We start from the raw sequence: 20,650 nt of genomic DNA on the forward strand, positions 1-20,650 counted from the left end.
CTGGGTCTTCGCCAGGGTCTCCTCCCAGGTGGACGTTCCTGGAACAACTCCCTAGAAAGGCGCCCAGGAGGCATCCTTACCAGATGCCCGAACCACCTCAGTTGGCTCCTTTCAACGCAAAGGTGCAGTGGCTCTACTCTGAGCGCCCCACCTTAACGCATTTTTTTTTTCAAAGTCTGTCGCTGACTGCTGCCATGGACATGGAGAAGGGCAAGGAACTTTTACATGGCCATTTTAATTTTTGAAGTGCTTCCAGACATCATAGCTGACAGAACTAAAGCTGCTAAAGTTCTCCTGCAGTGTGCCCTGCACCGAGCACCGGGGGGAAAGTTCTCCTACAGCTGCTAATGTTCTCCTTGCAGCAAACCGCGTGCTGAACGCTGGGGGATAGGGGAGAGCAGGGCCAGCTTCCCCCAGAAGAGTTTTAAATTTATAACCCTCTGAAACACTATTGCCTGCATTTTGAGCACCAAATTGTGTGATGGAAAGACAGGTTTTTTTTTTTTTATTGTTCTTTGTTACAGCCTTATACCCCTGTCACATATAGCTGGAATCATGCAGAGTGGTGTCGGACTTATGAATTGGTGCGCATTTCCAAAATGTTCTGACATCCATCTGTGGAAGTCGACACAATTGGTCAAAATTGCCTGGCGGCCCGGAGTGTCGTGCACATGTTCAAAACTCTCCGAGCGCCTATCCGACAGCGGTCCATGTGTAATCTGACAACCATCTGACAGCAATTGACATATTCTGGCGGCATCAAAACAGCATCTGAAACAATCTGATCGTGGTTGCTTGAACTCTAAGATCAATCGGTCACAGCAAAGCCTGCCGACATGTTGTGTCTCATTTTTCCACCTCCACTGGACCCCGGCCAGGAAGAAAAAAATCCTGCTGAGAACCCTGTTAACTGCAACTGCATTTGCCTTCTTGCTCTCGGTCGGGACGGTCGCATTTTTCTCTCCTCCTCCCTCCCCAACTTTCCTGCTACTGTAGCGTGTTTTGTCTGTGAGGCTGCCAGCCCTGCTCCTCTGGAAAATGGCAAAATGGATCTGATGAAGTGGTCTCTGAACGCAACTGACACTATTTTTTCCACAAGACACTCGGGAGCGGAAGACCCGACCTGTCCTGCCGGGACAACGTGGCGGGTTATGTGATGGACAGCTGGCGGAGGTGGTAAGTCATGTGCCTGTACACGATGTCTGTGGAGGACGTTGAAGATGTTTACTTATTTGGAGCTGTGGTGACCAGGTTTCTGCTGTGTGGGGTGGCCATAACACTGGTTTACCGGAAAATTAAGAAGGTGGAGGCGGCATTAATTGGCCCATCCAGGCTGCCCCACGATTGATTCGATTGGAAGGGCAGTGTCAGCTCAGTCGGCGGGTGTCAACTGCACGTTGGAATCCATCTTGGGGAGAATGGCTGCACTGGAAAACCGCTTTGATCGTCAGTAAGACCACATCTCCTCTATTCAGATGTTTTTGGGAGCCATTCTGAAGTTTCAGACTGTGGAATCTGCCAGGCGTCTGTTAATCTGGATATCTATTTGGTTTCCAAACCCCAGCTGTCCTTCAAGGCCGCAGGGATAAAATCCTCCCCCCGAGGAACACTCCTGATAGCCTCGCTCCTCGTCTCCCCCGCCTCTTTGTCTCCCCCCCTCCCTCCCTCCCTTCCCAGTCCTGAGATGTTGACTGTGGGACCTTGAGACTCTGGTGGACTGATTCAGGACTGGGATCCCCCCCAGGATGGACAGATAAGGCCTGTCGATGGTGCCACGGGTGGCCTTCCGGGCTGTCTGTCTGGACACTGGACACATCCAAGTCTCGGCTGTCTGTTGTGATTTGTTTTGTTATGACTGTTTTTCTGTGCTATGGGGTTTTTTTTTTTTGCTATCCAGTGCTGCTGCGTGAGTTCAACACAGCAACAATGGAGGTTTTGCTTTTCCCAATTCTTTCCTTGTGTGTGCTTTTATATGTGTTCATGTACCGGCCCAGCTTATGTGTGTTGTTAAGTGCGTCATGAGGCCGGTCAAGGTTTGCTCAGCCCTGCTCGTGACCTAGGGCAGGGATATACATCTGGAGCTGGTCCCCGGGCGCCAAAAAAGGCGACCTCTGCTCCTAACTGGCAATTAGGATGGGTAAAAATGCAGTAAACACATTTCATTGTGCATGGAACATGTTCCTATGTGCATATGACAAATTTCTTTTGAATCCTTGAATCCTCCTTGAAAATGCTGTTGGTAAGTGTTTGCAGAACAAACGTTATGGCACTTTTGTTCATATGGCAGAACATTTAAAATTGTGCTATATATTACTTTTGAATTAATTTGTGGATTGAGCGTATAACAACGTGATTAATCATGGAAATCATGCGATTAAAATTTTTAATCGTTGCATATATATATATGGGTGATTCTTAGACTACGGGCACTTATGTCCTTTGATCATATTGTATGAAAAACAGAAAAAAGGGGAAATTTCACACTTTTATATTTATCTTTACAATGAAAGTGTGTTAAGAAATTTGTTCTAGTAGTCTATGATGACTTTTTCACCTTTTTTCAGCATCATTATATGCAAATATTGCCGTTTTGTGCTTGTCCCACACCCATACTTTGATCTTCAATGATAAAAATGAATGGTAAAGAAACATTTTTTCTAATGTTTTAAAATATCTCTGAATAAAATATCAGTAAAATAATCAAAACATAATTGGGGCATTCAATGTCATACAACTGTTGATTTTTTTTAAACAAAATGTAGTTGTCCCACACTATTGCCGTAATTTCCACCACAACACTAATGTCCCTTTAAACAGTTTGTATGAAAGATTGTTTGGGTAGTTTCTATGGAGATAAACAGTGACATCAGAGCACATGTCTACAGCGCCAAATCACAACAAACAGTTGCCCCAAGGCGCTTTATATTGTAAGGCAATGGTGTGGTGGAAATTACATTTACAAGGCCAATAGTGCCCGTAGTTAAAGAATCACCCATATACCAGGTTTGCACACACTGCAGCAGGGATTTTGGTCCACTCCTCCATACAGATCTTCTCTAGATCTTTAAGGTTTGGAGTTTCAGCTCCCTCCAAAGATTTTCTATTGAGTTCAAGTCTGGAGACTGGCCAGGCCACTCCAGAACCTTGAAATGCTTCTTACGGAGCACCTCCTTAGTTGCCCTGGCTGTGTGTTTGGGGTCATTGTCATGCTGGAAGACCCAGCCATGACCCATCTTCAATGCTCTTACTAAGGAGGTTGTTTGCCAAAATCTCGCAATACATGACCCCATCCATCCTCCCTTCAATACAGTGCAGTTGTCCTGTCCCCCTTGCAGAAGAGCACCCCCAGAGTATGATGTTTCCACCCCCATGCTTCACAGTTGGGATGGTTTTCTTGGGGTTGTTCTCATCCTCTAAACATGGTAAGTGGAGTTGATCCCAAAAAGCTCTATTCTGGTCTCATCTGACCACATGACCTTCTCCCATGCCTCCTCTGGATCATTCAGATGGTCACTGGTGAACTTCAAATAGGCCTGGACGTGCTGGCTTGAGCAGGGGGACCTTGCTGCCCTGCAGGATTTTAAACCATGACAGCATCATGTGTTACTAATGTAATCTTTGTGACTGTGGTCCCAGCTCTCTTCAGGTCATTGACTAGGTCCTCCTGTGTAGTTCTGAGCTTTCTCAGAATCATCCTTACCCCATAAAGCAGGGGTGGCCAAGTTTGGTCCTCGAGAGCCACCTTCCTGACACTCTTAGTTGTCTCCCTGCTCCAACACACCTGAATCCAATGAAAGACTCGTTAGCAGACTTTTAATGAGCCTCTGATTGGATTCAGGTATGTTGGAGCAGGGAGACAACTAAGAGTGTCAGGAAGGTTGCTCTCGAGGACCGAACTTGGCCACCCCTGCCACAAAGTGAGATCTTGCATGGAATCCCAGACCAAGGGAGATTGACAGTCATCTTGTGTTTCTTCCACTTTCTAATAAATAATCCTAACAGTTGTTGTCTTCTACCAAGCTGCTTGCCTGTTGTCCTGTAGTCCATCCCAGCCTTGTGCAGGTCTACAGTTTTGTCCCTGGTGTCCTTAGACAGCTCTTTGGTCTTGGCTATGGTGGACAGGTTGGACGTTCATTGATTTATGTGAACAGGTGTCTTTTATACAGGTAACAAGTTCAAACAGGTGCAATTAATACAGGTAAAGAGTGCAGAATAAGAGAGCTTCTTAAAGAAAAATTAACAGGTCTGTGTGAGCCAGAATTCTTGCTGGTTGGTAGGTGTTCAAATACTTATTTGCAGCAGTAACATACAAATAAATTATTAAAAAAAAAAAAATCATACATTGTGATTTCAAGATTTTTTTTAAGATTATGTCTCTCACAGTGGACATGCACCTAAGATGACACTTTCAGACCCCTCCATGATTTCTAAGTGGGAGAAATTGCAAAACCGCAGGGTGTTCAAATACTTATTTTCTTCACTGTATTAGGTAGGTAGGTAGGTAGGTAGATAGGTAGATAGGTAGATAGATAGATAGATAGATAGATAGATAGATAGATAGATAGATAGATAGATAGATAGATAGATAGATAGATAGGTAGATAGGTAGATAGGTAGATAGATAGATAGATAGATAGATAGATAGATAGATAGATAGATAGATAGATAGATAGATAGATAGATAGATAGATAGATAGATAGATAGATAGATAGATAGATAGATAGATAGATAGATAGTTTTAAGCAAAAAGAAAAAAAGATTCTTTAGAAATCTTTGATGTTCATCTGCAAATTAAAACCACATATCTGTTGTTTCAGATGAGATGATTTCTTGCTTAACATAAGGAACCTACCTTGGGCAATGATTTTTAGAAAAATAAAATTCATTCATTTATACCTACATTTCAAGCAGGAAAAAGACACCGTGAATAAATATATTTATTTATTATAAACACAACAGTAGATGATGTAACAATGACTGCAGTGTGTCTGTTAACTAGGATTTCTCAATGTGACATAAACCTCATGATGAAATCATTTTTTAATTTAAACATTTCAACATTTAATTACATCCTCGTTGACTATGTCATTGCTTTTAATGTTGTAATCAGGACAGAGTAATTACTAAAATAGGAATTTGACTATTCTAGTGATTGTGAATGCTTTGAAATGATGCACAATAGGTGCAGGGCTTCTTCTACCTGTGCAAGTGTCTTATTAACTGAACTTTGACTTCTGTTTAATGATTCATTGATTTAATGTTAAAATATAAAAAGGAAAGAGCTTTTTCCAACAATTAAATAGTTGCTCTTTAAAGCCTTTGTTTTATTTAGACGTGCAACAGCAAGTGTTGGTTTTCAGAGAGAACAGGTGAGCTGGACCCCCAGGACCAGATGAAGGTCTCCTCTACAGCGTTGACCTCTTGGTGGAGTTTTTGGAGACGCTTTCCTCACATTTTGAAGAGCAGAGATGTTTTCTTCTTCCTTCTGGACTTCAGGTTTTGGTGTCCAGCTCCATCACTGGAAGTTTTGAAATGCATCTATATTTAGGTTGTCTGCACAGCAAATGTTGAAATGTTCCTGATGTTGGACAAGTAAAGAAATAAATTTCTTAAAATATAAAGAAACATGAAACAGTGCTGTGCTACTTTCATTGTCTGATTACTAGATAATTTAAAAATTAAAATAAGAATAAAAAAATCGAAGTTATTTAAAGTTCAGACTTTTCCATTAACCATTAACAACCAGTAACCATTAACAAATTCTGTAGCTTCATTTGGTAAAAATAAAAATAGACTGAACAATTTATGAATACAGTAAAACTCGCCTAAACTGTCAATGTACAAAGCAGATAGTCACACTCACCGAACAAAAACAAACGTTCCAATGCTTTTGTGTGGTTTTCCATGTAATAAACATCATATATAACAGATTTTGAATAACAGATTTTTGCTAACATCGGACAAAACGCCCTGTCCGACCACAATGCATTTCCATTAAAAACCCTTGCATGTACTGGACAAAGCAGTCTGGACGAGCCCAGTAACAGAGGTACGAAATCGAATTTCTGTGATTAAAAGGCCGGCCGTTTATTTTTTTCATACTGTGCTCAGACACGGGACCAGTAGCCTGAGGTGCCTGCTAAATCAAAGACCGCAAAAGGCTGTGATTTCTCACTTTTACATTTTCACTCCTTCCTCTCCCGTCATATTTTAATAGTTTTTCAGTGTGCCTGCTGATTACATTTTGATCATGTATCAAATACATTTGGCAGAAAAGTCTGCAAATATGACCAACTTCACAACATGTAGTTGAAAAAAAGACGAGAAAATGACCCCCAATTCATGGAGGAAATTGTACCCCCTACCTTTGACTTGGAGGTTGATGATTGTGGAAAGAAGAGCTTGTTGAGGGACAAATTGATCCAGAAAAAAGCATAATCCAGAAAAATTACATAAAGACATGACAGAGAACTTTAAAACTCTTACACACATCGATGTCATTGCATGGTACAGTTACAGAGTTGCAGAAGCATAAATCAGGCTTTAGGATTTTAAGGTCCCACTCCACAGCGGATTTAGAAAAAAAAAAGAAAAAAAAAAAAAGAGTGACTCGACCAAATGTAATCTTTTTAATGCACATAATGCCTACCGCTTATTTAAGGCAGGCCTTTATTTTGATCAGAGGAAGTTTTGACCCGGTCATTAAATGAGGCAGGTCCTGATTCAGGATTCCCCATAGATTGCTTGGCACCTCCTGACTGTAACTAATCTGTTACATACATATAACGGATTTTGTCCATTCTATACATATAACGGATTTCAATTATAATGGCAAAATTCACTGGTCCACCTGAAACCATTATATGCGGGTTTTACTGTATAAAATGTTCACTCGGCTTGACAGTGATTGATTCAACATCCTGCAGCTAAAGGCAAAAGACTAAGCTAACATTATCTGATAAAACTTAAGTGGTGCAGTAACGTCCCATTTTATTTTTAGATTACTCACCTCAGACAAATCTGCAGAAGCCCCATTGCTCAAACTGGGTGTGTGTATTTATCAAAAGTGAAGAATTTTAGACTGAGTGGGTTGACTCAATCACACTGGCTGCTGTCTCTCTGCCTGACCGACAGGTGTGGCTCTCTGGCTGGGTGAGCCCCTTCAGCTCCGTCCGGCCTCACTGACGAACAGTCACTGAAAAAAAAGCTCCTCATAGCAGGGTGATGTCCGTCACTCAGTCTTCTGCTTTTTGCTCATTAATCTTGTGGTTATGACTCACAGACTGAGTGTTTTGCTTTCTAATTTTTGCTTTTTTTGGGAACCCATGACGCTTCACAAACATGGTGAATGCGAAACTTGTTAAACCTCTGGCGGAAATGCACCTGCTGAATCGCCAAAAAAGAGGGATAATTAGCAATAAAATACACCAGTGACCACTAATTATTACCACATGCGCACAAATAGACTTAGAATCATGAATACTTGGTTTTGCTAAATGGGATGTTAAATAATGTGCAACATGTCCTTAAAATAAAAAAAAAACAGACAAGCTCCCCCTACGCTGGTTAAATCACAGCGTAGGGGCCCCCTATGCTCAACTGCACTGGTGAGAACCCTGATGCTAACATCGGACTTGCTCTTAAAGGGAAGTCACATAAGCTGCAATCTGAGCCCCAGTAGTCTGAACGTGTAACATTACCAGCCATTTTTATCGGTGCACAATTCTATCAATGGGGGTGCTCAGCTACCAATAATCAACTTTTTGAGCTTTCATAAGCCGATACGGATGTTTTGCCAATATTATTGTGCATTCCTAACATGTCCAATTTTAAGTAGAGTCTGACTGATAAATAGTAGGGATGTGAAACGTACAACTCACGATTCAATTCGATTCCGATTCTTGGGGTGACGATATGATTCAGAATCGATTTTTGATTCAAAGAGCTCAGAAATAGTTATATTACTTAAAAAATGTTTATGTTTAAGAAAATGCAGCTTTACAAGGTTAATCAAGTGATTCTAAAGATGTAAATTTACTTATCTGCTTTGCTCATTCAGAGTTGGCTGGCAGTTTAGTGAAGTGATGGAGTGTGCGCTGGTCAGTAGGGCTGCAACAACGAATCGATAAAATCGATAACAACAGGCGTTGGCAACGCACTGCGTCATCGATGCATTGTGTCGAGTGATTATGACTTCAGTAGCGACCAGTGCACAGAGGAGATCAGACGCTGTTTCGCAATTCGCAGAACTGCACAGTTAGAATATGGCAGATGCAAGCAGACCAAAGAAAGTTAAGACTTCAAAAGTGTGGGGGCACTTTATATTAAACAACGCAAAGCGAAAGCAGTCGGAGTCATTAACGAGGAAGGGGAGAGCTCAGTGTCTGGGTAAGTTAACAAATGTTTGTTTATTTTTTGTGTAAGCAGTCGTAACTAGGGATGGGTATCGAGAACTGGTTCCTTTCGGGTATCGTTAAGAAATGATTCGATCCACCAACATCAATAAGCTTTTTGCTTAACGATTCCCTTATTGGTCATTCAGAGTGGCCGTTGTTTTTGGGGGTGTTTTTCAGGAAAATGATCATTTCTATACATTGATTACAGACCTTGCAGTGGGTCTGTAATCAACTTTTCTGCAGCGCGGTTTGCTTTGAACCTTGAACCAACTGAAGCAGTGATTCGCAGATTGAAGCAATGAGTCGATCGATTGCTTCGTTGGTTCATTTTTGTTCTTTCGCTTTATTTTAATTTTCCCCCGCTAAAACCCTAAAGAGCATATGTCTGTGAGTATTATTCACCTTTTTATGTTAAACCGACCTGTTATGGTCTTCTGAAACAGTTGATAGATATAATGCTAACGCGTTAGCATGTCTATGGCATTTTCAATGGTAAATTTAGCATTATGCACTTGCAACTGTCAGCATGTTCGAGTGCATTTGTTTTCTGTATAATAATTGTTTGTTGTCGTAAATGAGTCAAATGTACTACAAATTGTAATATTTTTTAAATTTAATATTTAATAATCTAGTCAGGCACAGGCTGTCTGCGCGTCTCCTAGAGCGCGTCACCCACTCTCTGCGAGGGCCAAAGAGTGAGAGAAAAAGAAAGAACAGTTAACAGCACCGACAGTTTTTTATTAATGTTGTCAAAGTCTCTAAAATGCTGTCCCTGTACGTTCAGGGCAACCGCGTGGGAGAAGCAGAGAGAGAGAAATAAACCGTAAACAAGTCCACGGGCGTCTTTGCAGCGCATTGCGCATGCGCACCTCTGCCTTAACCACCTCAACCCTGAAGGAGCCCCGTTGGGTTATAATGTGATTTTTTTTCTAATGTGTGCAGTTTAGCTACAATATACTCTGACAGTACCACCCACTTGTTTTGTATTCATGTAATCATGGAAAAAACTGTTTTAGTAAACATGTTCCTCCTGTAATTTATGATGTTTAGATTCTTAGCCTGTATTTTTTTAATGAAGAAAAGTTGATGTTGTGTACTTTGTAGTATTATGCTGACTGTTTCATTCTTTACCTTCTCCAGGCCTAAACAACAAACAATGAGCAGTTTCTGGTTAGCAAACAAATCCTGCACACCTCAACAAGCAGCTGTCATCACAGATAGCATTTTGAATATGCTGGTGATGGACATGAGGCCTATATCCATGGTGGAGGATGATGGCTTCATTGCCATGCTCCATGCCCTACATCCTGGTTATACCCTCCCGTCAAGGACCCATTTCATCAAACGTATGGAGGCAAAATATGCAGAGACATTTCAGAAGGTAAAGACTGCATCTGCAAGACAAACAAAACACAGCAAGCTTGCCCTCACAGCTGACATTTGGACCAGTGTAGCCACTGAAGCGTGCCTTGGCATCACATGCCACTGGATCACAGAAGACTGGGAGATGCAGTCGATCTGCCTCACCACCAAACCACTGCAGGACAGACACACTGCAGCCAACATTGCAGAGTGGTTAGAGGAAGCAGTAACCAGATTTGAGATCCCTCACAGCAAAATCATTGCTCTAGTCCATGATAACAGTGCCAATGTTGTGGCTGCAGCAAACACACTGGAGGAAAAACATGGGTGGTCCTCGATCCATTGTACTGGCCATACCCTACAGCTTGTGATCAATTCTGCTTTGAAGCATCCAGCCATTGATAAAACTGTTAGGGCTGCAAGATGTCTGGTTGAACATTTTAAGAGAAGCGAACTAGCCACCAGTAAGCTTAAAGAGAAACAGAAACAAATGGCCACACCTGAGCACAGCCTAGTTCAGAACATAAGTACACGATGGAATAGTACCTTCTATATGATTGCTAGACTGCTCGAACAAAGGTGGCCCGTGACAGCAACACTCTCTGACAACTCTGTTACACACAAAGACAAAAAGTATCTGACTTGAAACCAGAACAGTGGAATTTGCTGGGTGAGCTTTCAGAGGCTCTAAAGCCGTTTGAACTTGCCACTCTTTTTATGAGTGGGCATACATACACCCCAATATCCACTATACCTCCACTGGTGAATGGGCTGTTAAAGTCCACTGTGCGTGCATCTTTTGAATTGGCTGCACTTCAGGCATTCAAAGTTACTGCTGTGGAGCAACTGCAAGAAAGGTGGAAGAAGGAAACATCTTTTCCAGACACTGCACCAAACACAGTGGTTCTTGCAGCAGCCCTCGACCCAAGGTTTAAGAAACTCAAGTTTCTGTCACCAAAGGAAATCTTGGATGTCAAAACTGAACTGCAAGCAATGGCACTGGGAGAGAAAGAGGTGGATAATACGCAGCAGCAAACCAGGAGCACAGTTCCTGAATCAGCATCTCAAGGAACTCTTCTTGATTCGCTCCTTGACTCTGGAGGTGATGAAGACAGTGCAAGGGAAGGTAATGAAGATGATGTCCAAGTGAGGAATGAGGTCTTCAGTTACTTTGGAGAAAAGAACATTTCAAAGGAAGAAAATCCATTGACGTGGTGGAGGAAAAACAAGGGCAAATATCCCATGTTGGCCAGGCTAGCAAGCTCTTACTTGTCCATCCCTGCCACCTCAACTCCATCTGAGCGGCTGTTCTCTGCTGCTGGCAACATAGCCTCGAAGAGAAGAGCCAGTCTGAGCCAGGAGCATGTTGACATGCTAACATTTTTGCATTGCAATGCAACCTTTCTGAAGTGTGTGAGTGAAAGAGAGTAAAAAAATATGTGGGATGAGTTACGTGTGTCATTGTGAAATGACCACATAGTTTACAAGTTATACAGAGAATGTTGCACATATGAGTCAGGCTGCAGTGTTTGAGTTAGGTTTTATGGTTAAGTTAATTGCTCATTACAGCAACAAAAATACCTTTTTCACCATATATTTTATAACATTTATATGTTTCAAAGTTGTTTTATGGCAGCTCAGCACTTTGATAAAGCAATGTCATTTGAAATAATTATTTGTGTTCTTTATTATAAACTGTTTTATTCTTTGTTATGTTATATTTCAACAGCCAAGGGACAAGTTTTCAAATGTTCTGTTGTTAAATAAAGTGATGGAAGTAGAGAAAAATTGTTTCCCTGGCACATTTTTAAAAAATTCCCGCTAATCCAATTAATCGTGTCGAAACCCCATCAGATTAATCGATGATCCAAATAATCGTTTGTTGCAGCCCTACTGGTCAGTAGTCGGCAGAGACCGCTGCTCCGCTTCTTTTAGCTCCAGGTGATGCCGTAGCATGTGGGCTTGCGGATTTGAAGTGTTTCTGAAGTACTTGACTTTCATTTTGCAGATTTTGCACACTGCATAAGTCATGTCAAGCTCCTTCTTACGCAGCAAATAATAAAATCCAAAATGCGCCCAAACATTTTCCTTCGGCAAAGACGGTGCTGGCTGAATTAGCTCTTCATCCGCCATGCTAAGCTGCAGCTCACAAATGTTTGAAGCACGCTGGACCCTCCCCTCACGGGGACGCTGTAGCACAGAGGCCGTTGCCTGACAAACAGTACACGCAGCGAGTAAGCAAAAAAATGTTTTAAAAAATGCTTTTTTTAAAAAGCATTTCTTGGACATTTTGGATCGATTCAGAATCTTAAGAAATAAGAATCGTGATTCGGACATGAATCGATTTTTTCCGGCACCCCTAATAAATAGGGGTGTGAATCTTTCAATATCTCACAACTGGAGTCTATTCTGATTCATGGGTAATGATTTGAGTCAAAAATCTATTTCCGATTCTAAATTGAATCAGTACATAGAGCTGCAAATTTCAGGAACTACTCAACTGTACTGCAATGTGCTAAGAGAGGTGGTGTGACAAATGATGCCATGAAAGCAAAGTGTGTCGATGATTATATAGTTTTAAATTTGAAAAGACAATGTCTAAAGGCATTCGTTTTCCACAACGCTGCAGGTGTGCAGGTCTTGTATTGGATCTAGTTATTCTTTTTGCATGCTCAGAATTGGCTGGAATTTGTTAAAGTGAAGCAGAATAAAATGAAATAATTTGGGATTTGAAATGTTTTTTTAATCTACTGTAAGAGCCACAACTTGAACAAATTTAAGTTACATATGATGCATATTCATTTTGTGCTATATTTCATGTCATTTGATATTATATATAAGTTATAAATAATGTATAACATAGCGTTTGCTGCTGTGCTAAAAATTATATGTAGTACCTTTAATCTGTGAGCAGGAGAGAGGAAATGTAAACTTTCTTTTTTATTAAACATTTTTTAATTAGATAACAGCTCTTCTCATTAGCATTGGATGAATTTATTCTGTATTTTAGTCATGTGACATGTCGAGCTAGACGGCCTGCAATATTTAGTCAATTGTAAGCTTGTTTGATTTTTGCACATATTATGGTATGTCATAAAGCATTGCTCTGTACAGATAAAAAAATCATCATTGGCTGTGTCTCTGTTCAACATCTCATCTGTGAAATTTTACATGAATTCACATAAAATGTAAACTTTGCCATAAACTGGTCACGCCGATTGTCTACACACGCATGCAGCGCAGTCTGATTGAATACAGAGGATGATTCAACACAAATAGGAATTGGTACGCTTTGGCTTTTACGTTCCCAGTAAGGAAGAAAACAGTAAGTAAACAAATTCTGTTTATTTTTCAAACATTCCAGACAGAGTGATGCAGCCTGGTTCACTGTTGTATACTGTCCACACCAAGAGCTTGCTACACATCTATGCTCAAACACAGAGCATGCTGACTCCACATCCTGTAGATGTCAGGAAACAGGGGCAGAAGTAACTCACTGAACGGCAGTCAGGAGAAACAAAAAAGAGAAGTTATTTTAAAACTAGATTTTTGAACATTTTCAATTGATTTTTAATCGTTAGAATTAAGAACGGCAGCACGGTGGCTTAGTGGTTAGCATTGTTGCCTCACAGCAAGAAGGTGAAGGGATCAATTCCCACCTGTGGCCTTTCTGTGTGGAGTTTGCATGATCTCCCCATGCTTGCGTGGGTTTCCTGCGGGTGCTCCAGTTTCCTCCCACATTTAAAGACAAGCAGGTTAGGTGAATTGGGTCTCCCTTGCAAAAGAGATCTTGATCTCAATGGGACTAACCTGGTTAAATAAAGGTTAAATTAAATTTGAAAAGAATTGTGATTCTGACATAAATCTACCACCCCCCCAACACACTGACAAATAATATTAGCTGATATGAGCCTTTCACAAACATATTGGTATAGATGTCATTTTTATCAATATGGAAAAATTTTACAGAATAATCAATGCAGAAAAATACTTCAGCTGTTGGACATCATCATTACTTAGTTTGGCCACCAAAGGTTGCTGCAGTAGCTATCAAGCATGGCTGTGACTCCGTCAACCCTTGGTCACATTTGCTACAAAAGACAGTCAAATAACCAGCTGCCATTGATTTTCAGTCAGAGTGGGTGTTTTACAGTAAAAACAGACAAGTGGTTGCTATCCAGCCAGCTGGCGGTACGACAAAGCACACAACAAATCTTTTTTTTTTTAATGAAATTTGCGCTGTGAAAATTGTAAACAAAGTCGCAAACCTGATATGCGATGTAAACCAATTGTCATGGTAACGGTCTCAGGTGAGAAAACCTCAGACTGGAAATCAGCCAATCAGAGCATGCGTACTATCATAGCCATATAATAGTAAGTCCCTTTGGTTGTTCCCTTGTTTTGCAATCAGGGTCGCCACAGCAAATCCAAGGTGGCTCTGCATGTTGGATTGGCACAAGTTTAATGCTGGATGTCCTTCCTGACACAACTCCACATTACAAGGAGAAATGTGGCAGGGATGGGGTTTGAACCAGGAACCTTCTGCACTGAAGCTAAGTGCACTCAGCACTTGGTCACCACCCCTGCTATCATAGCCATATAATAATCCCTGATCTCATACCTGTGTATTTGTGCAATGGAGCCAACATTTGCATGAGCTGAAAGGTGGAATGCAAATATTCTTACCATAGTACTCAAACATGATTTGGATAATATAAACTAAAATTAGTACCCCAACATACTCCTACAAGGGATCCATATCGAATCCGTATTTAGATTCGGCACAAGTTTTGCACCAGATTCCCTTCCTGACGCAATTCCACATGACGTGGAGAATGTCCCGTGAACCTTTGGTGAACCGTCCACGAAGTGAAAGCACAAATGTGTGCAGAAATTGCAGCTGTGTAGTGAGCCATCGGGCAGGTAGGCCCTGTAGCTCATCCAGTTTTTAAATTGAGCATTAAACAGACAGATGACAGGCCTGGTGGCTGCTGTCAGTGAAGCTAACAGGCGGCTGCTCACCTCTTTGACAGGGGGGAATTTCTTCTTGCACTCCATGGACAGAGAGCGCAGGTCCGTCTGCATGTTGTCCACCAGCTTCTTCACCGCTTCGGGGCTGTTGGGCGACATTTTTACCGGCGTCTTCGACAGGAACAAAAACCTTCAAAAAAAAAAAAAAACTTGAAAGGCTGAGGAATTTGGGAGCGCAGTTGGCCCCCTCGCCCATCCACGGCGCGGATATAATCCGTGGATATTCGTTCACCTCCACGAGAAGAGAAAAACGCCGCCGTCCGCGGACACTGAAACCCACTTCTGCGCTTCTAGCGCCCGCGCGCACAAACGCAGCGATGACACCCGCATATGTCCGACCGCCTCAAATCCCTCACAGGTCCACTTCGTCAACGAGCGCCATTCCACAAATCACTCCTCAAGAAGCTCAGTGTCGGAAGATTTTTTTTTTTCCTCTAAAAACGAGCCAGCCAACAGTATGCATCAGCATCGGCCGTCCACCCCGCTTCCCACAATGCTTTGGTGTATAGTGACACGTCACTTCGACTTCCGTAAACAGTGGCAGCTTCAGATGGCTGCAGTGACCCCTGCTGGTGGATGTTCATACAGCAGGATGAAAACGTTTGTGGATCTGTGGATTTACTCAGATTTATTTTAGGAGTAGAACAAGGGAAAATTCATGTTTCAGCTGGCTGTAGCAGATGATTGATCAATTGATTGATTTTATTTGCATAAAGAATGTAAATATAAAATATAATTAAAAAAAAGTGTATGAAACATAATATAAATACATTAAATATTCTAGCACTGTGGATTAGTGGTTATCACTTGTTGCCTTGCAGCAAGGTCATGGGATGGCTTCCCACCTGTGGCCTTTCTGTCTGGAGTTTTCTTGTTCTCCCTGTGTTTGCATGGGTTTCCTCTGGGTACTCCGGCTTCCTCCCACATGCAGACATGCAGATTGGATGAACTAGACTTTTAATTGTCTGTACTTTTGCGTGCAGGTGTGAATGTGTTTGTTTGTCTGTATATGGCCCTGCGATAGACTGGCATCCAGTCCAGGATGTACCCACCTCACACCCTACGACTACTGGGATATGGCTACAGCCCCCGTGACCCTTAATTGGAGTAGAAAATGGATTGATGGACACTAAATATACAAAGCAATACAAACAAATGTAATAAAAACACCCACACACATCTTCACTGTGGCCCAAGATGGTTTGATAGATGGTTATTGTACAGATGGAAGTGTTGTCTACTTGGGTTGTTGCCATCCAGGACCCAAAGCATGAGCTCAGATTGAGCTGACTTGTTTAACATTCAAGTGACCAACATATTTTAGCGACTAATATGACAAAAAGGGGTTATTTATGACCCCATTGACTTTATATTGGAATACTTCTATATAAATGATTGTTCTAGGTTTCGTCATATTTAGTCCATCATCCTTTTCATTCTCACTCTGGCCATCAAGAATCTGTCTCAATGCATGTGTAACTGTAAATTTTGCTGTTCTTGGTCTGTTCGCCATGCTTCCTTGCAAAAGAGTAAAGTATCATGTTTAGAGTTGGCAAATTGCAATACCATCTGAAGCTATGATGTCAAATATCTCATAGATCTTCCCGGGTTCATAAGTGACCCTGCACAAGTTTGGATTATACTTGTCACATGGATCGGTCGATCCTTGCAAAATTCTATGAACAAATGCAGGACAAATAGACTGACAAAGTCATGTAGGAAACCTTTTTTTCAGAATAAAATTAGAGAAATGGTGCACAAAAATATATGCCTGGGTCGTAAATGACCCCAACTGGTCGCTTGAGGGATAAGGTCACAAAATACATAGTAATTTCATCTAGCGGTGTTGGACAATTGAATAAAATCCTGTTTGAGCAGAGTATGAACTGCTCTCACAACAAATCAGTCTCATGGGCCAAATTTTCCCTACTGGTGATTTGTACCGTGCCATTCACTTGGCTCAATATGGGCTTGATCACTGTGGTTAATAAATTAGCAGATGTTGTCTTTTGTATTTGGTAATAAAAAGCAGCTTTATAAAGCTGTTCAAACTGTACTACCATCATTGGGATTGGGGTGTCAGATTTCAGCTTTCAGAATTTAAAACGGGAAGCTTCATATAGGAAGCTTTATATAGGCTCTTTCTTATGTGGCTGCTTGATTAGGGTGAGGACATGAAAAAGAGCCAGCTGATACTCGGGGGGAAAACAATCTACGGCTTTTGGGGAAAAATAAAAAATAAATTCCAGCATACTCTGTTCAGGATACTGGGGTACCATACCAGATGTTGGTGAAACTGGTGAACTGGTCTCAGATACATTTGTTTGGGGTGTGCACCCAGACTGGGTGAAAATCTGATAAATGTTGTTCTAGTTATCGTTGCCACAAGAACCAATAAAGTATGAATTAGAGCACCGTGTTCTTAGAGTGCAAACATCCACCAACACTAATATCCAATTCCACAAATTTTTACCTTGGAAAAAAAATTCAAGGTCAAAGTCCATTAGAAGTGGCTTTATATAATACAAAATATAGATCAAAAGGGCTTTTCAATGTTAAAATCAAATATCCTCTAAATCCGCAATACAGATCAGAGGCAGATCAAAAAATAGTATTCTGTTCAACATGGTGGAAACACTTATTCATGGACAACCACCTGTAAGTCACTCTCCATTTACAGCCCAGTCTTGTGGACAACTTTAATTTTGCCTTCACGACAATATTGGATATGATGGCTACACCTTAAAACCATGCCCCCCACCCCCAAAACACACTTGCCTTGGTTCAGTGATTACTTATGTGGCATCAAGCATAAGTCAAGAGGTCTAGAGCAAAAATGGCATAGTTCAAAATAGAAATATTCCACCTCAAGTGGACCGATGCTATTTTAGACTATAAGCATGCACTATGGCTGCAAAATGGTCCTACTGCTCTGATTTGATTAACAAAAACAAGCATAATTCAAAGTTCCTGTTCAAACTCACTGGCATCACTTAGTACTCACAGACAACCACCCGTAAGTCACACTCCATTTACAGCCCAAGACTTATGAGATAACTTTGAGAAGAAAATAGATGATATTAAGTTAAATATATCCAAGTAGACCTTATTCATGTGACGTACCTTGAGGCAGATTTGTTGTGATTTGCTAAATTTTGATAAATTGATAAATGACATAAACTGAACCAAACTTAGTCTATTCATTAAGAGTGCCAGTTTGCACCTCATTGTCACCAGTGTTACCACAGTTACTTAGAAAAGTTACTTTATTAGTTACTTTTTACAGTTACATTTGACAGTTACTTTATACAGTTACTTCATTAGCAGTTGTGGACAACTTGTCGGCGGCTGCTGAATGTAACTAATAAAGTAAATACTAATCTAACTTGGTTATTTTTAAGATTGAGTACTCAGAAAAAGCAACTATTAGTTACTTTGTTGATCAGTTTTGCTGATTACTCAATCTTAACAGTAATCAAGTTATATTACTAGTTATCTTATTAGTTACATTACTTATTAATTACAAGTTGTCGGCAACTGCTAATGAAGTAACTGTATAAAGTAACTAATCAAGTAACTTTTCAAAGTAACTGTGGCAACACTGATTGTCACAAATGAGAATGATTGAAGGCAGTTTTGATTGAGATATAATGCAAAATGTACACCTAATGGGCTTTTCAATATTAAATTCAAATGTCCACAAAATCCATAGTCCGGATCATATCCAGATCAAACATATCCAGGCAATAGTGAGTGCCAGTCTGCACATCACTTTCAAATATGAGAGTGGTTGGGGCATGTTTGATTAAAATATAATGTAAAATCTACATTAAATGGGGTTTTCAATGTTGAATTGAAATGGTCACAAAATGTGTAATATGGATCAGATCCAGATCAAACTTTGTTAGTCAATAAAGGATACCATCCTATATAATGATCTCAAATATGAAAGAAATTCAAATTTTTTTGACAGAGTTATGAATTTTTGAAAATTCATTCAGTGTTAAAGGAGGGACTTTTCTACTTTTCCAAGCTTTGACTTTTGACCTATGACCTTGAAAACTGAATGAGTTCTTGCCTATGAAGATATGAATCTTCAGTAAAAAAAAAACTTCATAATAACGATATATGAAATATTGTGGGTTACAGGCTGTTCACAAACAAACAAACAAAAAATCAGGGGTGAAAACATAACCTCAACCCAACTTCACTGGCGGAAGTAAAAACAAGAGTGATTGAGGCACTTCTGATTGAGATACAGTGGTTTGAAAAGTCCCCCCCCCCCCCCCCCCCCCCCCCACTTGGTATTTCACGCATTTTAATTTGTTTATGGCATTTCAAATGCAAAAGTAAATCAGTCTTCTCAATATAAAAATTTCTAAAATTATCTTCCTTATACCCCCATCCACATAGCCAGAATCATGTAGAATGGCGTCGGAATAACGAATCGGCGCACATCTGTTGGAGACTGGCCTCCAAGGCCCTTGACCTTGTCTGCCAGTCACCGCGTGTCCGTTGATCACAGGAAGGTGGAACCAAAGAAATCATGACACAAAAGAATCTGTTCAGATTGCACCCTGCCTGATTTACTGTTCAGAACAGTTTTATTCAAAACAACGTTGAGTAGTAAAATCAGTCTTACACAGAGCTCTGTGGATCCTGTTCTCAGCCCTGATGTAGCATTAGCTCTCAACAGGAGATAGGAAGAAGTGTCCCCCATGCTATCTATGACCCACTTAAATAACCTGCTCTAACAGTGATTCAGCTATTCTTTAGGCGATGTTTTGTCCCTTCCTCTCATTGGTCCAAGAGGTTGGCGAGAACTGTCTGCTTCTGGGAATTCTCCTCCCCTTGCGTTGTGTGACCAGATGACTAACTTGGAAGGAAAGGTTACTAGCACATCACTTCCCTCGTGTGTCTTTACCACACCCGTCCCTGACTGGCTTGTACAGGGCAGGTCATGCCCACATTCTTCAGGCTTCCTTCTTTGTTCCTGTGAGAATCTGCAAAACAACTCTATGTGTAGGCATAAACACACTTTGCAAGATTATCCTTAGCCATAACATATAGCTTAAATGTCAGCAGGCTAGCGTGCACAGACGTGCCTGCGGTTCAACACTTAGCTTCACAGCAACAATATAGACGGAGTACATCTTGTCTAGACATTCCACTGATACTAAACAGGCCACATTAGGAGTTTTAATACTCCCACGATTAGTCAAAAGTAGAATAACGAGTACAATATCTTCAGCACATAATGTGCTCTTACAAAGAAGCCCTAAATGGATATTATAGTAATATGAGTCAAAACACGTTCAACTGGACAGTGTAAGCATACATGAACACAATATTATCAGTTATCAGGTTGTTCACCAATGAATATGGCTTTATACAACCTGAAGAAAACCATACACCCTGAGAACACAATGCGTGTGCTCTCCCTTCGCTCACTGCCTCTGGGAGTACGGATGCGGGACCCGCAAAGAATCCAAGTCATGGCCACAGAGCTCTGCGGCTGCAGTTACCGAGACCATGCAGCGGGCGCTGCAAATAAAAACAGCGAGCGTAGTCTCTGGACCTGCTGCTGGAGTTGGATTGCAGCTCGGCACAGCAGAGAGGGGAGCGGTGTGAGTTGCCCGCTGCGGCGCTTACCAAGCCCGCAGACTCAGTAAGCGCATCGGAGGCAGTGAAAGCAATCACGGTGATGCTGACCGGTACCACGACTGACCCGCCTGATAAGGACGCAGAACACAATGCGCTGTTAAAAAAAAAAAAGAAAAAAAAAAAAGAAGCATGCAAAATTGCACTAAAAAAATCCGCGAAACTGCGAGGCCGCGAAAGGTGAACTGCGATATAGCGA

At 41.2% G+C, this 20,650-nt stretch overlaps 1 protein-coding gene across 8 annotated transcripts in view; it reads right to left on the reverse strand.

The window, feature by feature from the left end:
• Nucleotides 1–15,300, reverse strand: part of mon2 (MON2 homolog, regulator of endosome-to-Golgi trafficking) — a 106,566-nt gene extending 91,266 nt beyond the window's left edge. For 6 of the 8 annotated variants that reach the window (XM_034176023.1, XM_034176021.1, XM_034176018.1 and 3 more), the window contains exon 1: nt 14,782–15,299. In XM_034176023.1, the coding sequence (XP_034031914.1) occupies nt 14,782–14,889 (108 nt within the window). In that variant the 5' untranslated portion in view covers nt 14,890–15,299. Of the gene's footprint in view, nt 1–14,781 lie in introns of all 8 variants that reach the window. The other 2 variants (XM_034176019.1, XM_034176025.1) reach the window with 1 other exon arrangement.
• Between the last annotated feature and the right edge of the window lie 5,350 nt (nt 15,301–20,650).

The sequence above is a fragment of the Thalassophryne amazonica genome, chromosome 8 (genome assembly GCF_902500255.1).
Source record: "Thalassophryne amazonica chromosome 8, fThaAma1.1, whole genome shotgun sequence".
Lineage (NCBI taxonomy): Eukaryota > Metazoa > Chordata > Actinopteri > Batrachoidiformes > Batrachoididae > Thalassophryne > Thalassophryne amazonica.